Raw genomic sequence first — 22,221 nt, 5'->3', positions numbered from 1 at the left:
GAACTTTCGTGGTGTGAATCGAGAGTCTGTGCCGCTTCCGGAGAGGAGCCGGTAAGGAACGGACCACTTCCGGCGAGGGGAGGGAAAGACAAGCGGCTTCCGGCGCCACGCTTCCGGACAGCCGTGCGCTTTTAGTAAAAGACGGGTTCGCGCTGGGGAGAACGGCTGCCCCGGGCCCTCTGGTTCTCGTCCCGCAGCGTCCGCTCCCTCGCGCCACTGCACCGGGGAACCTCTGTGCCGCCCCCAGGAACTCTGCTTCTCTCCTGCCTCCGGTCCCGCTAGACACCTCGAGCTCCTTGAGTAGCTCGGTCTTTGAGGTCCCTCTGGGCCCCTCGCGTGTCTATCACCTGAGTCCCCGGGCCCCTCTAGCCCTCTGTTCCCTCCTCTCTTTTGTTCCTCCCCAGAGCCCCGCCGCCCTCGGCCTCGTCCCTAGGGCTGACCGTGTGAACAGTGGGAGTCACCTCGCTTCCCTGCTGGGATTGACTGACTCAGGGTTTAGTGACTGCCGAGATCTGCCTGATTGGGGGATCGAGAGGCGGCCTGGGCCGGGACTGTCCAGCTAGGATCTTTCGTGGAAGTCAGACATGAAACTGACAGGCCTAAGGGAAGCTAGGGAGCTTTCTCACCGCTCAGCCAGGGTGATGATGGGCTGGACTGACGGACTAAAGTGAGTTTGAGCTTGCTTGTCAGGCTGATTGGCTGATGGACTGCCCTGGACTGGCTCACCAAGACTGACCAGGCCTGGCCCAAGCAGTTCTGGGGTTCCCAACCTGGGTTGGAAGGTCTGAACTGATGGCCCACCCAGGCTGACCAGGTTGGCCCACCCAGGCTGACCAGGTCAGCCCACTTCACTGACCTCCTGACCCCTGACCTCATCACCTGTGCAGCCATGGAGAAGATGTCCCGTGTAACCACAGCCCTGGGTGGCAGCGTGCTGACAGGCCGCACCATGCACTGCCACTTGGATGCTCCTGCCAACGCCATCAGCGTGTGCCGTGACGCGGCCCAGGTGGTCGTGGCAGGCCGCAGCATCTTCAAGATCTATGCCATCGAGGAGGAACAGTTCGTGGAGAAGCTGAACCTGCGTGTGGGGCGCAAGCCTTCACTTAACCTGAGCTGCGCTGACGTGGTCTGGCACCAGATGGATGAGAACCTGCTGGCCACAGCAGCCACCAATGGCGTGGTGGTGACATGGAACCTGGGCCGGCCATCCCGCAATAAGCAGGACCAGCTGTTCACAGAGCACAAGCGCACAGTGAACAAAGTCTGCTTCCACCCCACCGAAGCCCACGTGCTGCTCAGTGGCTCCCAGGATGGCTTCATGAAGTGCTTTGACCTCCGCAGAAAGGATTCTGTCAGCACCTTCTCGGGTGAGGCCACAGAGGCAGGTCAGGGCAGGTGGGCCACTCTGCCACACCCAGCCTGTCCATGCAGGATGGGAAGTGCTCCGTGCATCAGAGGACCTCAGGATCACTCCCAGAGGGCTTCCTTGGAGGAAAGGGAAGCGGCAGGGGAGGGACGGGGCAGGTTGGGCTGGACTGCATGTGAGCCAGGGCAGTGAAGTGGGAAGAGGCAAGAGATGAGACCAGCAGAAATTGAGGCTAGATGTGGGGTGAGATAGGGCAGAGTCCAGTGGTCTCCCAGCCAGCCCAGGTGACTGAGCAGAAAGCCACTACACGACTCCCTTCCCTCACCTGGGAGCTGCAGAGGCTGCCTCACAGCAGGAAGTCTGCCAGAACTTCCAGGTTTCTTGGCCTGGGGAGGCAGAGGAGGTGGGTTTGCTATCCAGTGTCCCGGGGCCCTTATCCTAGCAGGCTCAGCTCCAGTGGCCACCCTGAGCCAGCTCTCCCTTGTTCACGAAGAGACGAGGTGACGTGGAGCTCTCAGGGCCCTCAGAGAATTTACGAGCCACTTAAGACAGATCCTGAGCTGCTTGCCCTGGAGGGCCCTGGAGAAAGGCTGGGCACACCCTCAAAGGCTCTTGGTGTGGTGGTCCACTAGGGTGGACCTGGACCCTGAGTCCCCCAGTCCTTTGGGGCTGACCAGGCAGCTCCGGCTTCAGGTGAAGGGACTGTGGCGAGGCCGCTGGCACCCTGCTCAGCACCTCCTTGGGTCTCCCACAGGAGGCCATGGGAGTGGGTGATGACTGGGTGGGTTCCTGTACTCCCAGTGCTCAGCTGCTGTGTCTTGAGGCTGCACCCCAGCTTTGCTCATGGGCAGATGCGGGACGCAGAATGTGGCACAAAGGGGGCCTGAGAGGATGTGTTAAAAACCACCTGGCGTGCTGCTCCCGGGCCCAGGCTCTTGTGGCGACTCTGTGTGGCTGCTCCCTTGGGCACTCTACCCTCTGGGCCTCTGTTCTGGGCCACAGGCAGGTGTGTGACACCATTCCACAGCTGTTCCAAGGGGGCACCCCGTGGGCCACACCGTCACCTCCCCTGCATTGACACCCTGCCTGCAGGCCAGTCCGAGAGCGTGCGGGACGTCCAGTTCAGTATCCGGGACTACTTCACCTTCGCCTCCACCTTCGAGAACGGCAACGTGCAGCTCTGGGACATCCGGCGCCCTGACCGGTGTGAGAGAATGTTCACGGCCCACAACGGCCCCGTCTTCTGCTGCGACTGGCACCCCGAGGATAGGTGTGCCATGGGGGTGCAGGGGCAGCAGGCTGACAGGAGGCTCTCACTGCCCAGACCTGTGAGACAGTTGGGAGCAGCAGAGCTGGGGGGTCCCCTCTCCGCGGGAAAGGCCACTAAGGGTGGATGGGGCCTTCCCACAGGGGCTGGTTGGCCACAGGAGGGCGCGACAAGATGGTGAAGGTCTGGGACATGACCACGCACCGTGCCAAGGAGATGCACTGTGTGCAGACCATCGCCTCGGTGGCCCGTGTCAAGTGGCGGCCGGAGTGCCGCCACCACCTGGCCACGTGCTCCATGATGGTGGACCACAACATCTACGTGTGGGACGTGCGTCGGCCCTTCGTGCCAGCTGCCATGTTCGAGGAGCACCGGGACGTCACCACGGGCATTGCCTGGCGCCACCCACACGACCCCTCCTTCCTGCTGTCCGGCTCCAAGGACAGCTCACTGTGCCAGCACCTGTTCCGTGACGCCAGCCAGCCTGTGGAGCGCGCCAACCCTGAGGGCCTCTGCTATGGCCTCTTCGGGGACCTGGCCTTTGCCGCCAAGGAGAGCCTCGTGGCTGCCGAGTCGGGGCGCAAGCCCTACACTGGTGACCGGCGCCACCCCATCTTCTTTAAGCGCAAGCTGGACCCTGCCGAGCCTTTCGCAGGCCTCGCCTCCAGCGCCCTCAGCGTCTTTGAGACGGAGCCGGGTGGCGGCGCCATGCGCTGGTTTGTGGACACAGCTGAGCGTTATGCGCTGGCCGGCCGGCCGCTGGCTGAACTGTGTGACCATAACGCAAAGGTGGCTCGAGAGCTTGGCCGTAACCAGGTAGGTGGGTGGTGAGCCTCGGGGCCTGGGACTGGTTCCCCTGCCAACTGTCCCGCCCCCCACTTCAAGCTCCACAGTGGGCTCCGGCCAGTCGTACCAACAGCCCTTGCCCTGGTAGCAGAGGGCGAGGCTCCAGGGTGGGCCAGACCTGGCACTGTCCTCTGCAGGGCGGAGGTCTGGGGAGTTGTGTGGTCAAGCTCTCTGTTCTGCCCCCTTGCTTCTGGAGCTCTCCAGGCACTGGCAGCGGTGGACGTGTGAGCTGCTGCCCCATGCCCATCTCTTGCTGCCCTGCAGTTCCCCACCGCCCAGTTCCATTCCCTCTGTGCTGCCGTAGGATGGAGATTGGGATTTTTCTCTTCCCATGAGCCTCAGCTTCCCTACCTGGGGTGGGCCTAGACATTGGGTCCGTGGGGCAGCTGAATGCTGAGGGCTTGTGATTCTGTCCAAGCAGAGGGGGCCTGCATGGGGTGCTGGGTGACCAGGACCCCCACAAGTGACCAGTGCCTGCCCCCAGGTGGCGCAGACGTGGACCATGCTGCGGACCATCTACTGCAGCCCTGGCCTGCTGCCCACTGCAAACCTCAGCCACAGCGTGGGCAAGGGTGGCTCCTGTGGCCTGCAGCTCATGAACAGGTAGATGCCAGGGGCAGCTCTCCCCCGGGCTTGGGCCACTCAAGCCCACCTACCCATGGGCCTTTCCTGCCTTCAGTTTCAACCTGAAGGATATGGCCCCAGGGTTGGGCAGTGAGACCCGGCTGGACCGCAGCAAAGGAGACGCACGGAGCGACACCGTTCTGCTTGACTCCTCGGCCACACTCATCACAAATGAGGGTAGGCTGTGGCCACTGGGGGTGCCGGCGGGAGTGGGGCGGGGCCATCCCACAGGACCCTGAATGCCGGCCCCAATGTTGGGCAGATAACGAGGAAACCGAGGGCAGCGACGTACCTGCCGACTACCTCCTGGGCGACGTGGAGGGCGAGGATGACGAGCTGTACCTGCTGGACCCGGAACACACGCACCGTAAGTGGGGTCCGGGCGGGGTCGGGTGGATAAGTGCATGGAGGACGGAGGCTCAGAGCCTCTGCTCGCCCGGGCCTCCCAGCCGAGGAGCCCGAGTGCGTGCTGCCGCAGGAGGCCTTTCCACTGCGCCATGAGATTGTGGACACACCTCCCGGGCCCGAGCACCTCCAGGACAAGGCCGACTCCCCGCACGTGAGCGGCAGCGAGGCGGATGTGGCCTCCCTGGCCCCCATGGACTCCTCCTTCTCGCTCCTGTCCGTCTCACACGCGCTCTACGACAGCCGCCTGCCGCCCGACTTCTTCAGCGTGCTGGTGCGGGACATGCTGCACTTCTATGCTGAGCAGGGCGACGTGCAGATGGCCGTGTCTGTGCTCATAGTCCTGGGTGAACGAGTGCGCAAGGACATCGACGAGCAGACCCAGGTGTGTGGTGGGCGGGGCCGCCTCCCTCTGAAGCGCTTTGCCCTACACCCAGATTCTGATCGCCAGGCACTCCTTTCCCAGGAGCACTGGTACACCTCCTACATCGACCTGCTGCAGCGCTTCCGCCTGTGGAACGTGTCCAACGAGGTGGTCAAGCTGAGCACGAGCCGTGCCGTCAGCTGCCTCAACCAGGCCTCCACCACCCTGCATGTCAACTGCAGCCACTGCAAACGGCCCATGAGCAGCCGGGGCTGGGTCTGCGACAGGTGGGCAGTGGGGTCGGGAGGTGGGGCAGGGGCCTGCAGGCAGCGCAGGAGCCCCCGCTGAGGCGTCCGCCCTCCCGCCTGCCCCCAGGTGCCACCGCTGCGCCAGCATGTGCGCCGTCTGCCACCACGTTGTCAAGGGCCTGTTCGTGTGGTGCCAGGGCTGCAGCCACGGCGGCCACCTGCAGCACATCATGAAGTGGCTGGAAGGCAGCTCCCACTGTCCCGCGGGCTGCGGCCACCTCTGCGAGTACTCCTGAGCGTCTGCTAGGCTCCCCTGGGGACCTGACCGCCCGGCCGGCCGCGTGCAGAACCCCGCCTGGTCTTGTGCCCCAGACGGGCGGAGGCTGGAACTTGAAACCCCAATAAAGGAAGTGAAATCGCTGTCGGCGCGGGGGGCTCGCAGTGTGCTCGCGGTGCAGCTGGTGGGCGGGGGCTTTCTGTGGGGCTGTCGACATGGTAACCAGCGGTGCCAATAAGAGACGTCTTCCGGGGCGGGGCAAAGGAGGTCACTTCCGGGCCCGTCCGGGCGCCCGGCGGTTGCCACGACGACGAAGTTGCCGGCCAATGGCTGGCGGACGGGCCTGAGGTTCCCGGCGTGCAGCGCGGCTGACTGAGGGCGGCGGGCTCATGGCTCCGGGGTCGCGGCTGCTCGCGCTGTGGGCGCTGGCGGCTCTAGTTCTACCCAGCTCGGGGGAGGACGACGACGGCGGGTGGTGAGCGGCCCGAGAGGGGCCGGGCGGGGGTCACGTGCGGCGGGCGGGGCGCGAGCTGACCCGGCTGTGCCCGCAGGCGCCGCGGCGGGCCGGGGGCTGTGGCGGAGGAGGAGCGCTGCACGGTGGAGCGCCGCGCCGACCTCACCTACGCCGAGTTCGTGCAGCAGTACGTGCGCCCTTGACCGCGGGGGTCGCGCCCTGTTGACCCCCCGCCCAAGGCTGCCTTCCCCCGAGCTCGCGCCTGTGTGGGGGGCGGGGGCGGCGACGGTGACGGTCAAGCCTAACCGCGACTCTGCCCTTCATTCCAGCTACGCGTTCGTCAGGCCCGTCATCCTGCAGGGACTCACGGACAACTCGGTGAGCGCGCGCCCGTCCCTGGCCACACTTGCACGTGCTGGGCCCGGCCACTAAGCCCCTGCCCCGCCCCCGCAGAGGTTCCAGGCCCTGTGCTCCCGCGAAAGGTTGCTGGCGTCGTTTGGAGACAGAGTGGTCCGGCTGAGCACCGCCAACACCTACTCCTACCAGAAAGGTGAGCTGCTCCACCCCGGGGCCCGCCTGCTTGCCAACGCCGGGACGGCTGGAGCAGCCGGTCGTGACCCGTCCCTTTCTTGCAGTGGACTTGCCCTTCCAGGAGTATGTGGAGCAGCTGCTGCACCCTCAGGACCCCACCTCCCTGGGCAATGGTGAGTCAGCCGTGTATGGCGGTTGAGGGGGGAGCGGCACGCTTGGAGTCTCCAGGTGCCGGGATCCCTGCCCCCACCGTCTCTGTTGGCAGACACCCTGTACTTTTTCGGGGACAACAACTTCACTGAATGGGCCTCGCTTTTTCGGCACTACTCCCCACCCCCATTTGGTCTGCCGGGTACCTCTCCAGCTTACAGCTTTGGAATCGCAGGTGGGTGCTCCTTGGGACTGGGGAGGAGTGAGGCTTCTGAGAGTGGGTACAAAACAGGTGGGTCACCAGGTGCTCATAACCCCACAGGAGCCGGCTCGGGGGTGCCCTTCCACTGGCATGGGCCTGGGTACTCGGAGGTGATGTACGGCCGCAAGGTCAGCACAGGGTGGGTGTTGAGGCTCAGGGATGGATGACCAAAATGGGCAAGGGTGACACTGCTGCCCCTGCCCACAGCGCTGGTTCCTCTACCCCCCTGAGAAGACGCCAGAATTCCACCCCAACAAGACCACGCTGGCCTGGCTCCGGGACACATACCCAGCCCTGCCACCGTCTGCACGGCCCCTGGAGTGTACCATCCGGGCTGGTGAGGTCAGTCACTGGCAGGAGGGGACCGGGCCAGGTCAGAGGCCCCCAGCTAATCTCTGCTGCACCCCCTTCCTCCACCAGGTGCTGTACTTCCCCGACCGCTGGTGGCATGCCACGCTCAACCTTGACACCAGCGTCTTCATCTCTACCTTCCTCGGCTAGCCGGAGCAGCCAGCAGGCATTCCTGTCACACAGAGCACTTCCTCACTTTGTGCTCACGGATTTTTTTATTACACAGACAGTGGCCGAAGTGGCCTCAGCCCAGCCCACCCTCACCTGCTTTTCCAGCCCAGAAGGGGGGACGGGGAGGGTCACGATCCAGCAAGAGCTATGCTGAGAGGGAAACAGTCCAGAGCCCAACAGCAGAACTTGTGGGGAAGGGAACAAGGTGGCCAGGGACACAGACTATGTACAGGGGCGGGGGGCTTCTGCCCACGACCCTCCTGGGCCAGGACACTGGGCAGGGCGGGAGCCTCAGTAGTCCTCCACCCAGCCGTTCTCAGAGATGAATGCGTCAATAACCTCTTTCATAGCCAGGTTGGGAATGAGCTGTTCCTGCGTCAGGGGACTCCGGGTCACAGGGTCAAAATGACCCACACGCTGCAGTGACAGGCAGAGGGTGCTCAGTGGGCCCAGGACCCTGCCGCTGGCCCTGCCCACCCCCTGGCCACAGCCTCACCTGCAGGTGCTCCTCGATGTCCTTGCGGTCGTACGTGATGCCACTGGGTGTGATGCACGGCTCCCGCATCAGCTCAAAGCTGATCTTACCGCACAGGTAGTCGGGGATGTCGCGCTTCTGTGGCACATGGGCACAGGGTCAGAGGCTGCGAAGGGGCCTGCTCCAGCACCTACCACCCACAGCAACACTCACCTTCCTCTTCTCATCCACCTGGGAGAAGAGCTCATCCATGTCTGCCATGTATTTGTCCTGTGGAAAGTTCAGCAGTGCTTGAGAGGGACACCCCACCTCCCTCCTCCGTGACACACCCAACACGAGGCAAGGACACACACACCCACAGCAGGGTGGGGACGCTCCCGTGCCACGTGCACACACACAGACCCACATGTGGATGGGGGCACCCTCACGTGCTTGGCCTCAATGCAGGCCTGCTGGGCCCGGACGTGGGTGTCGTCCTCATCGCCCTCGTGGTTCCGCTGGCACTCTTCCAGCTCCCTGGGGGATGACCAGGAGCCCGTCAGAGATGGACCTGGTCAGATGTCTGACCACACCCCAACCTCAAGGTTAACATCCAGGCTTCTTCCCCACATTTACTGCTCGCCAGTAAAACCTTCAATAAACATTCGTGTTGGTGGTTGGTTATTCAGAATCATCCCCAGACAGGGCGGCCTGGGGTAAGGGTCCCACCTCTCACGCTCTGCCGCAATGAGCCTCGAAAGGTAGGAGTGCAGCTCACTCTCCTGGTGGATGCGCCGCTCCTCGATGCTGTTCCAGCGCTTCTTCTTCGCGATTCGAAGAGCGCTGGGGATGTCGTCCCCAAAGTTCAGTCGCTGCTCCTTGGCCAGGCTGTAGGCTGGGGAACAAGGGCTTCAGGTCACTCTGGCCAGTCCAACCGCCTGGTCCCAGGGGCCCCACAACTGGGCAGCTTGTCAGCCAACCTCGCTGCAAATTGGCGATGGCCTCATCATAGCTCTCCATCTCCAGCTGGCACTGCCCCAAGAAGAAGTGCGCCTTCACAGACTGCCCGTCCAGCTCCAGGGCGCGCCGGCAGTCGGCCAGGGCCTGATCGTGCTGCTGCATCTTCAGGTAGCACAGGGCCCGGTTGGTGTAATACACGGCCACCAGCGGGTTCCGGGTCTAGGGACCAAGGCCGGGCCAGCCGCATGAGGGCGTAGGCTCAGCGTACCCGCTCTGTCCCGGGGCCCGTCCCAGCATCTGCGATATGGCTAGGATCAAGAAACTAGACCTCTCAGTAGTCAAAGCCTCTGGGTCCAAGTATCTGCAGACAGGGGACTACTGGCTGAGCCTACACACTTCACTCCAGTTTGGTTTTGCAGAGTTTTCCAAATCTTTGGAGAGTCCCAGCTTTGGACCTGGGGTCCTCAAGGGGCGAGGGCCCCTGGCCTCCCGTCCACCCGGCCGGTCTCCATCTAGCATCCCACCCTCGTTCCCCGGCACCCGGCGCTGGCCTCGAGAACCAATGCTGGGGTTTCGGAGCCCAGGACACCCGCCGCGGAGGAGCCAGACACTCGGCGGGGCCGGCCGGTCGCGGGCCTGGCCCTCCGCCTCGCCCTCCGCCTCGCCGTCGCCGCCCTCCCCGCGCGGGCGCACTCACGATCGCGCGGCCGTAGCAGGCCGCCGCCTCCGGGTACTTTCGGCCCACAAACAGACGATTGCCCTGTTCCTTGAGCTCCTGCGCGCTCGGGCTCTTCTCGGGGCTTCCTCCGCCAGCGCCCAGCCGCGCGCCGCCCTCCTTCTCCTCCTTGCCCTTCATGGCGCCGCGCGGCACGGCCTGGGCCGCGCTCCCAAGCTCCGCGCCTGGCGGCCCTGCACCAGCAGCCCGAGCCCGAGCCCCGCAGCCCGAGCCCGCGATCCGCTGGGGCCCGGCCCAGCTCCGCCGCCGGAAGTTCCGGCCGGGGGTGGGATCAGCGGGGACGCAGGCGTGGAGGGGGGGGCGCGGGTAGGGCCGCGCGTGCGCCCAACCAGCCTGGGCGGGGACCGTGGGCTCGCGACGTCGCGGGCTGCGAGGAACGCTCCGGTACCCTGACCCCGCGCTCTTCAGGGTCGGCGTTCGCGGAGGCCCGGCCCGGCCCGCCCCGCTGAGGCCTCTTCAAAACTCGCCTCGGCGGCGGCCGTGTCGTACATTCCACTTTCCCCGTGAGATGCCTTCCTTGGTTCGCTGAGGGCGTGCTTCCCTAAAAGCCTATCCCGCCCACGTGGGATTCCGCCCCCGCCCCAACCCGCAAAGACCCCGCCCCTGGCCTCTGGCCGCATCCGCAAAGGTCCCGCCCCCGACAGCCGCCCCCGCCTCCAGGAGCTGGCCCATCGGCAGAGGCTCCGCCCCCAGCAGCCGGCCCCGCCCCGACATCGGCCCCCCCGATATCGGCCCCGCCCCCTGGCAGCCTGCCCCGCCCCAGCAGCCGACCCCATCCGCAGAGGCCCCGCCCCCCAGCAGCCGGCCACGCCCCCACCTCTTGAGCCCAGCTGCAGCTGTCCCGCCTCCAGCAGCCGCCCCCGCCCCCAGCAGTTGGCACATCCGCAGCGGCCCCGCCCCCATCAGTCAGCCCCGTCTGCATAGGTTCCGCCCCTGGCAGCCGGCCCTGCCCTCAGGGGTCGACCCCATTTGCAGAGGTCCCGCCGCCAGCAGCCGCTCCTGCCCCCAGCAGCCGGCCCCTTCCGCAGAGGCCCTGCCCCTGACAGCAGGCCCGTCCCCTCCACGTAAACGTGGCGGCTTCCCACGCGCTCTGGAGCTGTGAGGACCCCAGCGGCTTGCTGGGCTGCCATCCTGGAGAGCCACTGAAAGGTGCTACGAGCGCGCGCGGGCCCCCGAGAGCGGCTGGAAGCCGTGGACCGTTGGTAGAGTGGTAACCGACAAAGAGATCCGTGGGGCGAGTGTCCCCGTGGCCGGACCTCCCCTCACCCCCTTTCGCAGGTAACGGGAGGAGTTGCTGGCGGCCATCAAGGGCCGAGCGGAGAAGCACGTGACGCGAAGGGAGCTGGAGCGGCTGCTAGCCTGGAAGCCGCCGGTGGGGTGCGGCCCGCGCGGGGCGGTGCTCCCTCGTGGGCGGGGCCTCCGTAGGGCGGGTCTTCAGGGCGTGGCATCGGCGGGGCGGTGCCTCCGTAGGGCGGGTCTTCAGGGCGTGGCATCGGCGGGGCGGTGCTTCCTCGTGGGCGGGGCCTCCTAGGGGCTTGTCTTCGTGGGGGCGGGGGGTTTCCTGGTGGTTCCACCACCCCAGGCATCCTGACCTGGCATCCCGACCTGGCATCCCACAGAGAGGCCGCTTCTGGCCATGTCTGCAGCAGCTTGTGGCCACCAATTCCCCTGAGCTGTCTGTACACTGCTTGACCCTCCGCCTTCTGACTCCTGCCAGATTCGGGGGCCACAGTCACAAAGCTGTGTGCCCTCCGCGGTGCGGGCCCACCACAGGTGAGTCAGATGGGCGCGACCTGGGTACATAGGCATCCGTGTCTGTGAAGCCGGCAGTCTGGGCCCTTGCATGTTCCTGGGAGCAGGAGCAGGGTCTCCCAGAGCTTGTCCTGATGGGGTGACTGTCTGCTGTCTCCTCGCTGCTCAGAGCAGTCCTGGCGGCCGGAGCTCCAAAGCTGGAAGCCTTCTTGTCAGATGAGGCAGTGGCCACAGTGCCCAGCCTTCTGGCCCCACAGTACACCCTCAGGCACGACCTGCTGTCCCTGGGCCGGGTTCGAGCTCTGAGCCAAGGTGCATGGGCAGGGTGGGGGGGCCTGTGCCCTAGGCCTGATTCCGTGTGCCCCTCCCTAGCCAGTGCCTCAGGACAGTGGACTTCTCACCTCGTAGAGACAGCGCTGTGGACCTGGGCCATGGGGCAGAGTCTGTGCCCACACCTGTTGCCCAAACTTGGCCCCAGCCTGGCCACCCACCAGGATGCTAGGCCAGCCAAGAAGTGCAGGACCCAGCCCACTCACCTGCCACACAACCTCAGGCCTCGGGTGTCACTGGATGCCAGAGAGGCTGCCACCATGGGCGCTCAATAAACACTGGCCTAACTCAACGCCTGACCACACTCCTGGCCTGAACACATACCTGGCCCCCAGCCCTCCTGGGTGCCCTTAACTCCCACAGACACAGCGCCTGTGGCCCGAGGAACAAGTCCCACACGTGATCCCAGGTGCAGAGGTGCACAGGGAGGGAAGCCAGGCTCTTGTGGTAGGCAGGGCCCTCACGGTCTGTTCAGCAGGTGTGGGGGTCCTTACAAGTTTCCAGAGCCTGGGATAGCCCCCTGCTGCTGTGTAAAATATTTATTAATTATCCAAAAAGGCTCAGACTGCAAGTCCTGGGGGTAGGGAATTGGCCGGGACAGGGTCTCCTCTGAGGCCACCCACACCCAAAGGGCACAGCAGCCCTGAGACGTCCGTTCACAAGGGCAGGCGTGAAGGCCCATGGGGAGCAGCCACCAAGTGCCAGGCCACGGCCTGTGCAGCCTCAGGTCCGGTCAGGGCGGCGGGGGGATGTGGGCGCCAAGCAGGTCGTAGGCAAAGATGTTCCAGAAGACGGCGAAGAGCAGGAAGGTGCCGTAGGCCAGCAGCACCACCCACCAGCCGCACTGGTCCCGCAGGCGCTCCTCATAGCTGCGCAGGATGGTCAGGCCCATGCTCACCCCCACCACCGCGCCTGCCAGGTGCGCCATGAAGCTGGGCTGTGGGCCCGAGGCGGGCAGCGGCGGGGAGAAGCGAAGCCACACGGCCCGGCCCACCTCGGAGCTCACTGCAGAGGGATGCGGCAGGTGGGAGGTGCCCCGGCTGCAGGCTGAGAGGCCCCCCCGGCCCTCCCCCTCAATCTCTACTCACTGCACACCAAGGCCAGCACCATCCTCAGCAACTTGTAAGGACATCTCATCCCAGCCCAGTTCTAGGGGGGGTGTGCAGAGGAGAGGCCGTGAGGCTTGCCAGGGGCTCCTCCCCACGCCCCCCACCGGGCAGGCCCGTTACCATGACGACGTTGGCCAGGTGTGCCGAGCACAGGGCGTAGACCCCGCCGGAGCCTCCCACCACCGGGGCCCGCATGTCGGTGATGGAGACGGTTAAGGAGCCTGTGTGAGCAAGCGGCGGGTGAGGGTGCGGCCGGCCAGGGTAGGGGTCGGGGGTGTGCGCCTGCCTCACCTGCCAGCACGCCCGCCAGGTAGAGCAGGCTGATGCGGAGCAGGCCATGCACCATCTCCAGGGGCACCCCGATCATCAGCTGCAGGAGGGCATTGAACCCCAGCTGCTCCAGCCTGGCCACACGGGAGCAAATGGGTATGAGGGGTGGGGTCAGCCATCAGGCTCCACCCCCAGCCCTCTCCTCAAGTTGCTGCACCTGCCCTGAGGCTGAGCCTTTCTGATGGAACGGCAGATGGGGTGGGGGGGCCTCACTGGGCAGCAGCCCCACTCACCCGACGTGCATGAACATGTAGGTGAGGAAGCGCCAGGCACGGGCGCGGTGCCCGGGGTGGTACACGAGGGGGCTCTTCATGTATTCAGGGTGGTAGGTCTGCAGCACCCACTTGTTGAGGCGGGCCCCATAGCACAGGAACACGATGATCTGGGAACACGAGTGTTAGGCTGGTCAAGGCCAGGAGCACGGGAGGCTCCCGGGGCAGCGGCTGGGGGGCCCACCTGGGCAAGGGTGACCGAGGCCATGAACACCGGGGGTGGGCAGCTGCGGTGTCGGTAGAAGTACCAGCGGCGGTCCACCTCGCAGGGCAGGATCTCGTAGGCCACGTAGCGCACAAACCGCTTGTAGACACCCAGGCCCGGCTCGTCCAGCAGCCCGTCCCGGGGCAGTGCCCGCTGTCCGTTAGCAATGGCCCGCTTGAAGCTGCTGGAGCGCTTGCTGCTGATCTGAGGGCAGGGGCCTGAGCATGGGCCACAGACCTCCCCACAGCACCCCTGCCTGCGGGGCTCACCCAGCTCCCCACATCCACAAGACCCCTCCAGTGAGGGGCCGCCTGCCCGCCTCCTCTGACCAGGACAGTTAACCTTCCGCCCGCCCACCGTGACACTGACCAGGTCCACCAGCTCCTGGTAGCAGACCTGGCCCTGCTCGTTGCTCTGAGCCAGGGCCACCAGCATGTCCAGCTTGGCCGGGTCCAGAGGCAGCTCATGGCTGTGCACCAGGCCAGCGAAGCTGTCTGCACCGATGAAGCCTGTGTTCTCGGGATCCAGCTGCTGCAGTGAGGAGCCGCCGACCAACGCCTGAGTGTGGGCCGGGCCCCTGGACCAAAGGGCTGGACCAGGCTGGCTGGGAGCATCAGGCTCAGGCTCCAGGCACTTTTGGGACAGGGGCCCCATGCCTGCCTGTTGCCTGGGACCCTACTTGATCCCAGGAGCTGGCAGGGCACTGGTGCCTGGGTCCCAGTCCTCCAGCTCTTCAGCTGTTCTCCCATCTTCCACCCTACCCATCCAGGAAGGGGAGGGCCAAGGTCCTAGAGCAGCCAGCCGCCCGCCAGCCCTCCCCTCCCCACTTCCACCCTCTCTCCCTCCCCGCCCCCAGGAGCCCTGGTCCAGTCCGTCCTCTCCTGGGGTCCAAGACACAGGGGCCAAGGTCGTGGAGGGATGGGGTGGGTGCCGAGCGGGGCTCTCGGGGAGCTCGATCCCGCACAAGCTCAGCTCAGCGGCAGGAGGGCCGCATTGGGGGCGGTGCCAGCTCCCCAGACCACCCCCCAACGCACCTGCTCCTGGATGAGCTGCAGCAGCGAGCTCCTGTCCATAGAGCCGGGCCGGGGGCCGGGGTCGGCGGCCGCGGCCGGGAGGGGCTGCTCTGCGGACGACTCCGCTCCGCCCCAGCCGGCCCGCTCCGCCCGCTCCGATCGGCGCCGCGCTTGGGCCGCGTCACCGAGTCGCCCGCCTGCCCGCCCCTGCCGCACACGGCGCCACGCGCGGCCAGGACACGCGCGCACCCTGCACGCGGATGCACATCCCGGACAGGAACCGCCTCCGGCAAGTACCGCGTCTCAGTGCCGGCCCCCACCCCCGCTCTGGCGCAGCTCCAGCACATTCGAGGACCTCCGCGGCAGCAGCCGGTAAACGGAGTCACGGGGGTAGGCGGCACCTAAACCCCCCATACAAGACCGTTCGCCTTCTCACAGCCTTCCTGGGCTCAGGCCTCAGTGAAGATGCCACCTTCTCCAGGAAGCTTTCCCTGACCCCTGCTTGCTCCCTCCAGGCTGACCCAGTGCTCCAGGTGGTTCATGCTTTCAACTGGCTGGAGCTCCCTGCTTGGGGCAGATACGCCCTCTATCTCTAGTGCAGCAGCCAGGAAGCCCCCTCGGCCCCACACCCTGCACAGCCACATCCTAGGATGAGGGAGACCCTGTTGCAGCTGCCTGGGCTCTGACAACGCAGCCCAGCGCACTCGTCCATGCCCTGGGCTGGAGGCCCCTGACCGCTCTTCCAGCTCCATGCAGGAGAGCAAAGCCTCCCACCCTAAGAAGGCGCCAGGGCTGGACACAAGCGGCATTCAGACAGAGCAGAACCCCCAGAGCGCAGGGCTGCAGTTGGGGTGAGGGGCCCTGCCCCTGGGAGAGTGGACCAACCCCTCAACAATGGAGGTAACAGACAAGACACGCGTGACTATGGCAGCCCCTGCAAGGGCCACTCAAACGGCTCCTCCTAGGGATGCAGTGGTCCCAGCAGGCAGCCACGGGGTACAGTGGGCTAAGACAGCATGAGTCGGGGGAGGGGCCTCGGGGCCCAATGCCACAAGTTCCAAGGCAGAGCCAAGCCTTGGAGAGGGGCCCCACCTGCCACTCCAAGGCAGACACGAGAGGTGGGGACCAAGCCTGCGGGTATTTGTCTGGGTGGCCTTGGGAAGCCCATGCTGTGGGTCCTGAGAAGCAGGCATCTGAGCTCAACTCTAAGCCTGTCCCTCCCTCTGGCCCATCCTGCTCCCCTTGTGCCAGGGACCTGGGGCTCTGTAGCAGGCAGTGATCACACCTGGTCACACTTACAAGCCCAGGTTCTTGGCACAGCTCAGCTAGGCTGGCAAGATGCTCTGGGGAGTCAGTGGGCAGCTCCAGGGGACACTGGACCCCAGGAAGGGGTCACCGGGAAAACATCTCAGGCACCAGCGCCCCCCAGTCCACGCCGAGCATGCACCATCCACCTACAGTGGGCTCTGACTATCAGACGCTGGGGCTCCCAGGCCACAGCCTAACTGGACCTTCCAGAGGCCACACACACACACCTGAGACCTCAGGACAGGGACCCAGGGACGAAGGGAGGAATGACATTTCCACCCCACATCAAGACAAGATACACATTTGAGGTTGATTCAAGGTAAGTTGTCTTCAGAGACTGGGGTCCGAGAGATGGAAAAGACACAGTGAAGTTTAATTGGGAAGCCCAACCTCCTGTCCTCTGCTGTAGCTGCGACCATGGAGACAGCTCCAAATTCAAGGGAGGGGGAGACCCCCACCCAGAGCTCCGCCTCCCAGCCCTCCTTATATCCACTGGCCACCTAGGACCAGAAAAGCGGGTAGAGCCCTGAGAATTGCGGGTCTGGGGCCACAGGCTTCCACACCCATGCTCCCCAGCCCAGTACATGTCCTGCCGAGGTGGGCGATGCCTGACAGCGTGGCCAGCACTCGGGACTCCTGCTCAGCCGCCAAGGCTCCGACGGCCCAGCGGAACCCTGGGGGTCAGAGAGGAGCCAGGGCAGTGCATGGCAGCACGAGGCCCCGCTGCAGACACACAGACCTGCCTTCAGAAGCAGAAAGGCAGCAGAAGGGTGTTCCCAGCATGGCAGCCTGGCCTGCACCCAGCTGTGCTGCCCCAGCAGAGCCACACCCAGGTCGAGAGGGGCTTGGGTACCAGGGCCCTCACTGGCTCTTCACCAGGACCCTGTAGAGCGAGAAGCTGAGGACTGCAGCCACGGCGGCCCCGACAACCCCCAGCAGCCCCCGGAGCCAGAAGGAGGAGGGACGCAGCTCTGCGTAGGCCAAGTGTCTGCAAGAGAGAGAGCCATCTGCAGACGCGTCAGGCACGTGCCACTCACCCTCCCATGTCCTGGACGGTCACAGGGCCCCACGGGCAGGGTTCCCAGACCAGAGGCACAGCTAGCAGACACCAGGCCATGGAGGGGCGCACCTGGGCACGGGCTCCCTCTGCCACACAAAGCTCCACCCCGCAACCGTGGCCCCAGTTGCAGGCCTGACACCACAGCTGCCCACTGCCCAGATGACAGACACAGCCAGGGCCCAGGGCTGTGCTGCCAGGTACCCACGGGAAGGCGGCCATGGTGGCGAGCTGGGTGAAGATGGCGGCGCTGGGCTCGGCTGGGCCGGCACAGGAGAACGGCACCGGAGCAGGCAGCCGGTGCCTGCGGCAGAACTCGGCCGGCGACAGAGCAGCCGGCAGGACACCTTCGGGCAGGTCGGCCTTGGAGGACACGAAGAGGCAGGGCGTCTGCCCATCCATGTAATGGCGCTGTGAGCAGAGCGCAGTGTGAGGTCCAGTCCTGTGGTGGCTGAGGCACGGCTGGCAGGACGGACCCTGCCCCACGGCCACGTGGGCCCTGCAGGACCCCACCTTGTAGACGCTGGCACAGTGTGCAAAGGACTCTGGGTCACTGCCATCAAACATCAAGCAGGCAACATCACAGGCGGCGTCCAGCGACGTGGCCAGTAGGCCCTCTGGGCCCACCTCACATAGCTGGGACAGATGGTGACCTCAGGGAGGGTCCCTGGGGCTGGGTCCCCCAAGGGCTGTGCTGGGCCAGCTCTGCCAGGCAGGCCTGGGTGTCCCGGGCCCACCCTCGGGCACTGGCCGGCCGCCCCAGCACTCACAATCAGGTACTTCTCCTGCCCGTTGACCTGCACCGTGTCGATGGTGTAGCCAGGAGGCTCCTCCCTGGTGTCCTGGTGCTGAGGGACGGGAGACCCTGAGACTTGCTGGCTCCCCAGATTGCCCTGCCCGGCCACTGGAGCCCCTAGGGTGGGGGCTGTAGGGTGCTTACCCCCAGGCTGCGGCCGAGGAAAGCCTGCAGGAAGGCGGACTTGCCCACTCCACGGGCCCCTACCACCTTGCACAGGAGGACGCTCCGCTGCGTCTGTCCCTTCTCCTGGTCCAGTCTCTTCTCACGGGTGACTGTGAGGACAGACCCAGGTTAGGGCGGCTGCCGCGGTGCTGGGCCCAGGCCCAGGGAAGGTGGGTGCCTACCTGTGATGGCGCGGGTCTGGGAGTCTTGCTCGCAGAGGGTGGGGTAGCCCAGGTAGCCCAGGTGCCCGAGGCAGCTCCGGACGTCCAGGTAGGTCACTAGACTGGGGATGGGTGGGAGGCACAGCGTTACGGTGGGGAGGCTGGTGCAGTGGGGGGGGCGTGGTGCGTGCCTTGCTTACGTCCACTGGCAGAGGTATCCGTGCAGGGGCAGCCGGTCGGCCTCCGTGCGGACCGTGCGCGGAAGCTCAGGTCCCCAGGGGGCTGCCGGGAACACGCTGAAGAGGCTCTGCAGCTCCACGGGCGAGAGGGCGCCGTCGAGGTCCTGCGGGGGAGGGGATGTGGTGACGTGTGCGGGGAAGTGGGGGGGCAGGGGAGTCGCCACGCTCTCACCTGGTCGTGCTTCTCAAACACCCTCTGCACAAACTGGTAGCCGAGGTGGCTGAGCTCAGTGCTGCAGCCGGGGGGCACGTGGAGCCTGCAGGGAGGCGACAGCATGTCAAGGTCCCAGGACACTGTGCCCCAGCGCTCGGCACATCTGTCACCCTGCCGGCCTCGTCTGTGCAGTCAGCTCCTCCCTATAGGACCCAGATCTCCTGTACGCCCCTAACCCTGCAGCTGCGAGAGGGGAGGGTGCCCATCTGGCTCCAGCACGTGGGAGGCCCAGCTGAGGCCCCCAGGCCACACCCCAATCCACCAACCCCAGCGGCATGAACAAGTCGAGTGCAGAGGTGGTAAGGGGCCAGCCCCCTCCCCGACTCAGAGCTCTGTGGATGCCGAGGGGTTTAGGGCACAGCCAGGCAGGGTGGCCTGTGCTACAGGGCACTACCCCGGACAGCCGCTGAGCGAAACCTCCCCTTACCCTCAGCCCCGGACCCACTCACGGAGGAAAGAGGTAGTCGGCCGTCAGCTCCAGTGCGTCACTGTAGCCGAAGCGCCGCAGAATGGTCCACGTGGTCTCGTGCCGGCCACGCTGGATGAAGAGCGTGTTCAGGAAGAGGAAACCTGCACCGGGACAGAGGAGTGGGAGCACCAGGTGCAGCCCCTCCCACACCCCCAGCCACAGCAGGCACCCGGCCTCACCATCCAGGGTCAACCGGCCGTCCCACACCCCCAGCCACAGCAGGCACCCGGCCTCACCAGCCAGGGTCAGCCGGCCATCCCACACCCCCAGCCACAGCAGGCACCCGGCCTCACCATCCAGGGTCAGCCGGCCGTCCCACACACCCCCAGCCACATTCTTGCACACCACCATCTTCACGTCCTCCAGGGCCTGCGGAGCCAAGGGGTGCCCGAAGCAGGATTTCTGCCTCCGAGAGAAAGTTGTTAGGAGTCAGCCAGCCACCCAGAGATGGCCCATTCTGTCGCTAACGGCAGCGGAGGCTCCGGGGGCTGGGCACCGAGGGGCGAGGCTGGGGCACACCTGGAAGGCGTTGAGCTCCTCGTCACTGAGTGCCTGGTCCAGGTCCTGATCCGAGAGCCTGAAGATGCGCGTCAGGGCCTGGGTGCACGCGGGCCTCAACTGCGGGGAAGCTGGCTCAGCACCCTCAGGCAGCCTGCGCCCTGCCGCCCCGCCCAACACCCCCCGGGCTCCTGGGGACCAGTGCATGAAGCCCCAGCCGATGGCCTACCCGCCTGGCCTCAGGGTCATAGAGGGGGGCTGTGGGGTGCAGGACTGCCTTCTGGGCGTAGTAAAACAGCTCTGAGATGTTCCTCAAGTTCTTGGCTGAACACTGGGAAAGCGGGAACAGACTCAGGACACAGGCTACAAGGAAACAAGGAGGCCCCGCCACGGGCCCTGCCTCTACCTCAGCACCTCGGCTGGGACGCACTCACCTCCACACAAGTCTCTATCTCGGGAAACTGGCTCATGATGGGGAGCACGGCCTCCATGGAGCTCCCCGACCGCAGGTCTGACTTGTTGCCCACTAGGATGATGGGCACCCTGGGTTGGAGACCCATGGTCACCAGGGGCAGGGGAGCCCGAGGTCCCAGCCCCTTCCACATTCCCCTCATTACCTGGGCCCCCTCGTGGTCCCCCCATTCACCAGCGGGATCCATTTAGTTCGAATCTGCAAAGCAAAGCCTGGCTGTGAGGTGAGGCCGCCCGCCAAGCACATGGCTCCCAGCCGGAGCTGGAGCCTGGCTCAGGGAGAACAAAAGGGGAGGTCAAGGCCAACCGAGGGCCCAAGTCACGCCACTGGAGAACAAAGCTGGTGGGAGAAGGCAAGCAGCAGGCACAGTCACATCTGTCTGACGCCAGTGGCTCCCAAATGCCCCCAAGGTCACTGGGGCCCAAGCCCAGGGTAGCCCCTGACGCAGGCCCTCTGCAGCGCTCCCCGCCGGAGTTCGGAAACTGGGGAGGAAATGGCTCACATGGGGAGACATCCCAGACCCTCTGGGGAAGTGGGATCCCAGGAGAGAGCCAGGCGATTCCTCGTGGGGCTCCCCAGAATGCTGAGAGAGATGGCACTGGCCATAGGTTGGGTGAGGGTCCACCTGGGCCACCGTGTCTCTGCCGTTGGGGTCTGCACCGAAGAGAGGCTGCTGCTGACCAGGCTGGGCGCCGGACGCTCACCTTCTCAATGGTGGCCTCCTCAGAGACGTCATACACCACGCACACCACGTTTGCCTGAAAGGACGGTGATAAGGCATGGGTGACGGGGCTGCCCGCTCCCCACCAAGAACCCTGACCACTCCACAGCATCTCGAGGCTCCAGGAGGCCCCAGACGCTCACAGGTAACATAGTGGTGGCTCTGAGGCTGGGAAAGCCCAGCCTTCCCTGGAATCTGCCTCCAGCCTGGTGCTGGCAGCCTATGGTGAACCCGCAGAGAAGCCCCTTCCCCGCCCACTGCTGGTGCACAGACACCAGGGCCCAGCAGCACAGCTGTGCTCGGCAAGGCCCTCAGAGGACAGGACTCAAGACAGATACTGCCACACCTGCAACCTAGCACCCTGCAAGAGACCCAGATGTCACCTTGGCCCCTGCCTCTCCCCTTGCTACAGTCAGGGTATGGAGGAGGACAGCAGTGAGGGGTGCTGCAGCAGGGGCTGCCCTGGGGGGCTGTGGCCTGTGCCCTTGCCTAGAGATGTCCCTGGCACACATGCTGATACTGTGAGCCCCGGGTGGTGGGCTGGAGCACGCAGCAGGGGGAGGTGGCGCACACAGAGCCACAGAAAGAGCAAACGCTGCTGCCACCTGGCAGGAGGGACGATCAGCCCGAGTAAGAGCCCTGGTATCCCTGGAGCACCACGGGACTGCGTGGTGCCGGCTCCCAGCGGGGTGCGAGGTGGGGCCCCGACAACCCTCAGCGCGGAGGCCACAGAATTATCAGGGCCAAGGACACCCTGAGCACCTGAGTCCAATACCCCGGCAGGCGAAGCCGATCAGGCCGAGCCCGCGCCCAGCCCCTCCCTCGGCCCGCGCACCACAGGCACCTTGTGGATCTCCTCCTGCAGCTCCTCGTCCGTCTGCTCGGCTTCTAGAGAGAGGAAGAGACCCCACTGCAGACCCAGCAGGACCGCCGGGCCGAGCCCCAGGGAGGCTGCGGCAGCTACCTGAGTAATCCACGATGTGGGTGGGCACCTTCTCCGGGGTGACGTCCGCGGGGATCGTGATCTCCTCCGCGCGGGAAGGGACCTGCAAGGGACCCGCGCGCTCACCAGGGAACCCCGGCCCGGCCCGTTCCCACCCACGCGGTGGGCGCGCCCCTCACCTCCTCGGGGAACTCCTCGCCCACCAGGGACAGGATCAGCGACGTCTTCCCCACCTGGGCTGCACGGGACGAGGCGGGGAGGTCAGCGCGGGGACCAAGGTCAAGGCGCCCCCCCGAACCCCAAGACCCTCACCCCACGCCCCGGCCGACGCAACTCCGAGACTCTCGGCCCGGCGCCTACCCTCGCCCAGTAACAGGATGCGCACGTCCCGCCTCATGGCTGCTGCCCGGAGCTGCAACCCGACCCGGAACTCGACCCCGACCCCGACCCCGACCAAGTCCTCAGCCCTTCGCTCGGTCCCCGCGCCCGCCCCGCGCTTCCGCTGCTCGGCCCCATACTTCCGGCCCCGCCCACGCAGCCATACCAGCGAGCCGGGCGGGCCAGAGTGGCCAGGCTGCGCCGCAGCGCCACCACGTGGACATGCCGGGCACTGCAGCAGCGCAGGCTCCTGGAGCCCTGGCCAACCCTGGCTGGCCGACCCAGCCATTGCTTCCGGGCACCGCAGGGCCCTTGACAAA

The 22,221-nt window shown here is 65.8% G+C and overlaps 5 protein-coding genes and 1 long non-coding RNA gene across 10 annotated transcripts; 3 read left to right on the top strand and 3 right to left on the bottom strand.

Moving 5' to 3' along the window:
- Positions 1-94: 94 nt before the first annotated feature.
- Positions 95-5,535, top strand: WDR24 (WD repeat domain 24). The gene is made up of 9 exons (XM_012468669.2): positions 95-1,370; positions 2,462-2,639; positions 2,780-3,452; positions 3,967-4,085; positions 4,162-4,283; positions 4,369-4,473; positions 4,556-4,896; positions 4,978-5,162; positions 5,251-5,535. Exons 1-9 carry the CDS (start codon positions 890-892, stop codon positions 5,417-5,419), a joined length of 2,373 nt encoding a protein of 790 aa, XP_012324092.2. The 5' UTR covers positions 95-889; the 3' UTR covers positions 5,420-5,535.
- Positions 5,536-5,774: 239 nt separating this feature from the next.
- On the top strand, positions 5,775-7,716 carry JMJD8 (jumonji domain containing 8). 2 transcript variants are annotated; one of them, XM_021675060.2, is made up of 9 exons: positions 5,775-5,875; positions 5,952-6,041; positions 6,184-6,232; positions 6,308-6,404; positions 6,490-6,558; positions 6,651-6,770; positions 6,858-6,925; positions 7,005-7,139; positions 7,218-7,716. In XM_021675060.2, the coding sequence occupies exons 1-9, from the start codon at positions 5,790-5,792 to the stop codon at positions 7,296-7,298; spliced, it is 795 nt and encodes a 264-aa protein (XP_021530735.2). In that variant the 5' UTR covers positions 5,775-5,789; the 3' UTR covers positions 7,299-7,716. The 2 variants fall into 2 exon arrangements, with proteins under 2 accessions (XP_021530735.2, XP_064218925.1); XM_064362855.1 differs by lacking the exon at positions 5,952-6,041.
- STUB1 (STIP1 homology and U-box containing protein 1) lies at positions 6,651-9,711 on the bottom strand. The gene is made up of 7 exons (XM_012468679.3): positions 9,431-9,711; positions 8,754-8,952; positions 8,503-8,668; positions 8,223-8,310; positions 8,008-8,064; positions 7,816-7,932; positions 6,651-7,736 (listed from the first exon to the last, which is right to left on the bottom strand). Exons 1-7 carry the CDS (start codon positions 9,587-9,589, stop codon positions 7,611-7,613), a joined length of 912 nt encoding a protein of 303 aa, XP_012324102.1. The 5' UTR covers positions 9,590-9,711; the 3' UTR covers positions 6,651-7,610.
- A 778-nt stretch (positions 9,712-10,489) lies between these two features.
- Positions 10,490-11,841, top strand: LOC105728337 (uncharacterized). The gene is made up of 3 exons (XR_001110002.3): positions 10,490-10,846; positions 11,089-11,242; positions 11,594-11,841. It is a non-coding gene; the product is annotated as an uncharacterized LOC105728337 (long non-coding RNA).
- A 234-nt stretch (positions 11,842-12,075) lies between these two features.
- Positions 12,076-14,653, bottom strand: RHBDL1 (rhomboid like 1). Of its 2 annotated transcripts, XM_012468678.2 has the most exons (8): positions 14,502-14,653; positions 13,837-13,998; positions 13,447-13,671; positions 13,224-13,372; positions 12,952-13,064; positions 12,781-12,881; positions 12,640-12,700; positions 12,076-12,556 (listed from the first exon to the last, which is right to left on the bottom strand). In XM_012468678.2, the coding sequence occupies exons 1-8, from the start codon at positions 14,538-14,540 to the stop codon at positions 12,285-12,287; spliced, it is 1,122 nt and encodes a 373-aa protein (XP_012324101.1). In that variant the 5' UTR covers positions 14,541-14,653; the 3' UTR covers positions 12,076-12,284. The 2 variants fall into 2 exon arrangements, with proteins under 2 accessions (XP_012324101.1, XP_012324099.1); XM_012468676.2 differs by lacking the exon at positions 14,502-14,653 and having other exon boundaries at positions 12,076-12,420; positions 13,447-14,286.
- Positions 14,654-16,101: 1,448 nt separating this feature from the next.
- RHOT2 (ras homolog family member T2) lies at positions 16,102-21,998 on the bottom strand. 3 transcript variants are annotated; one of them, XM_064362276.1, is made up of 19 exons: positions 21,884-21,998; positions 21,703-21,761; positions 21,545-21,626; positions 21,425-21,468; positions 20,564-20,617; positions 20,005-20,057; positions 19,822-19,930; positions 19,617-19,718; positions 19,409-19,507; positions 19,183-19,291; positions 18,870-18,990; positions 18,379-18,463; positions 18,168-18,310; positions 17,989-18,089; positions 17,786-17,916; positions 17,616-17,693; positions 17,359-17,481; positions 17,054-17,256; positions 16,102-16,776 (listed from the first exon to the last, which is right to left on the bottom strand). In XM_064362276.1, exons 1-19 carry the CDS (start codon positions 21,918-21,920, stop codon positions 16,650-16,652), a joined length of 1,860 nt encoding a protein of 619 aa, XP_064218346.1. In that variant the 5' UTR covers positions 21,921-21,998; the 3' UTR covers positions 16,102-16,649. The 3 variants fall into 3 exon arrangements, with proteins under 3 accessions (XP_064218346.1, XP_064218347.1, XP_064218348.1); XM_064362277.1 differs by having other exon boundaries at positions 19,822-19,913; XM_064362278.1 differs by lacking the exons at positions 19,617-19,718; positions 19,822-19,930; positions 20,005-20,057; ... (3 more) ...; positions 21,703-21,761; positions 21,884-21,998 and having other exon boundaries at positions 19,183-19,295; positions 19,409-19,477.
- Positions 21,999-22,221: the final 223 nt, after the last annotated feature.

Source organism: Aotus nancymaae, unplaced genomic scaffold (genome assembly GCF_030222135.1).
Source record: "Aotus nancymaae isolate 86718 unplaced genomic scaffold, 86718_ANA_hifiasm-v0.15.2.pri h1tg000049l, whole genome shotgun sequence".
NCBI classification, from domain to species: Eukaryota; Metazoa; Chordata; class Mammalia; order Primates; family Aotidae; genus Aotus; species Aotus nancymaae.
Note: the sequence above shows the minus strand (reverse complement) of the source record. Positions and strands in the feature narration are given on the sequence as shown.

Coding starts and splice junctions, on each gene's coding strand:
- WDR24 (XM_012468669.2), top strand. CDS start 890: ATGGAGAAGATGTCCCGTGTAACCACAGCCCTGGGTGGCAGCGTGCTG. Junction 2,640..2,779: donor GACTGGCACCCCGAGGATAG/GTGTGCCATGGG, acceptor GCCTTCCCACAG/GGGCTGGTTGGCCACAGGAG. Junction 3,453..3,966: donor GAGAGCTTGGCCGTAACCAG/GTAGGTGGGTGG, acceptor GCCTGCCCCCAG/GTGGCGCAGACGTGGACCAT.
- JMJD8 (XM_021675060.2), top strand. CDS start 5,790: ATGGCTCCGGGGTCGCGGCTGCTCGCGCTGTGGGCGCTGGCGGCTCTA. Junction 6,559..6,650: donor CCCCACCTCCCTGGGCAATG/GTGAGTCAGCCG, acceptor CTCTGTTGGCAG/ACACCCTGTACTTTTTCGGG. Junction 6,771..6,857: donor TTACAGCTTTGGAATCGCAG/GTGGGTGCTCCT, acceptor ATAACCCCACAG/GAGCCGGCTCGGGGGTGCCC.
- STUB1 (XM_012468679.3), bottom strand. CDS start 9,589: ATGAAGGGCAAGGAGGAGAAGGAGGGCGGCGCGCGGCTGGGCGCTGGC. Junction 8,669..8,753: donor CATCGCCAATTTGCAGCGAG/GTTGGCTGACAA, acceptor CTTGTTCCCCAG/CCTACAGCCTGGCCAAGGAG. Junction 8,065..8,222: donor CCTGCATTGAGGCCAAGCAC/GTGAGGGTGCCC, acceptor AACTTTCCACAG/GACAAATACATGGCAGACAT.
- RHBDL1 (XM_012468676.2), bottom strand. CDS start 14,121: ATGGGGCCCCTGTCCCAAAAGTGCCTGGAGCCTGAGCCTGATGCTCCC. Junction 12,701..12,780: donor ACCTGGCCAACGTCGTCATG/GTAACGGGCCTG, acceptor CACCCCCCCTAG/AACTGGGCTGGGATGAGATG. Junction 12,421..12,639: donor GGTGCTGGCCTTGGTGTGCA/GTGAGTAGAGAT, acceptor CATCCTGCGCAG/CTATGAGGAGCGCCTGCGGG.
- RHOT2 (XM_064362276.1), bottom strand. CDS start 21,920: ATGAGGCGGGACGTGCGCATCCTGTTACTGGGCGAGG. Junction 21,762..21,883: donor CATCCTGTTACTGGGCGAGG/GTAGGCGCCGGG, acceptor CGTCCCGTGCAG/CCCAGGTGGGGAAGACGTCG. Junction 21,627..21,702: donor GCGAGGAGTTCCCCGAGGAG/GTGAGGGGCGCG, acceptor GGTCCCTTGCAG/GTCCCTTCCCGCGCGGAGGA.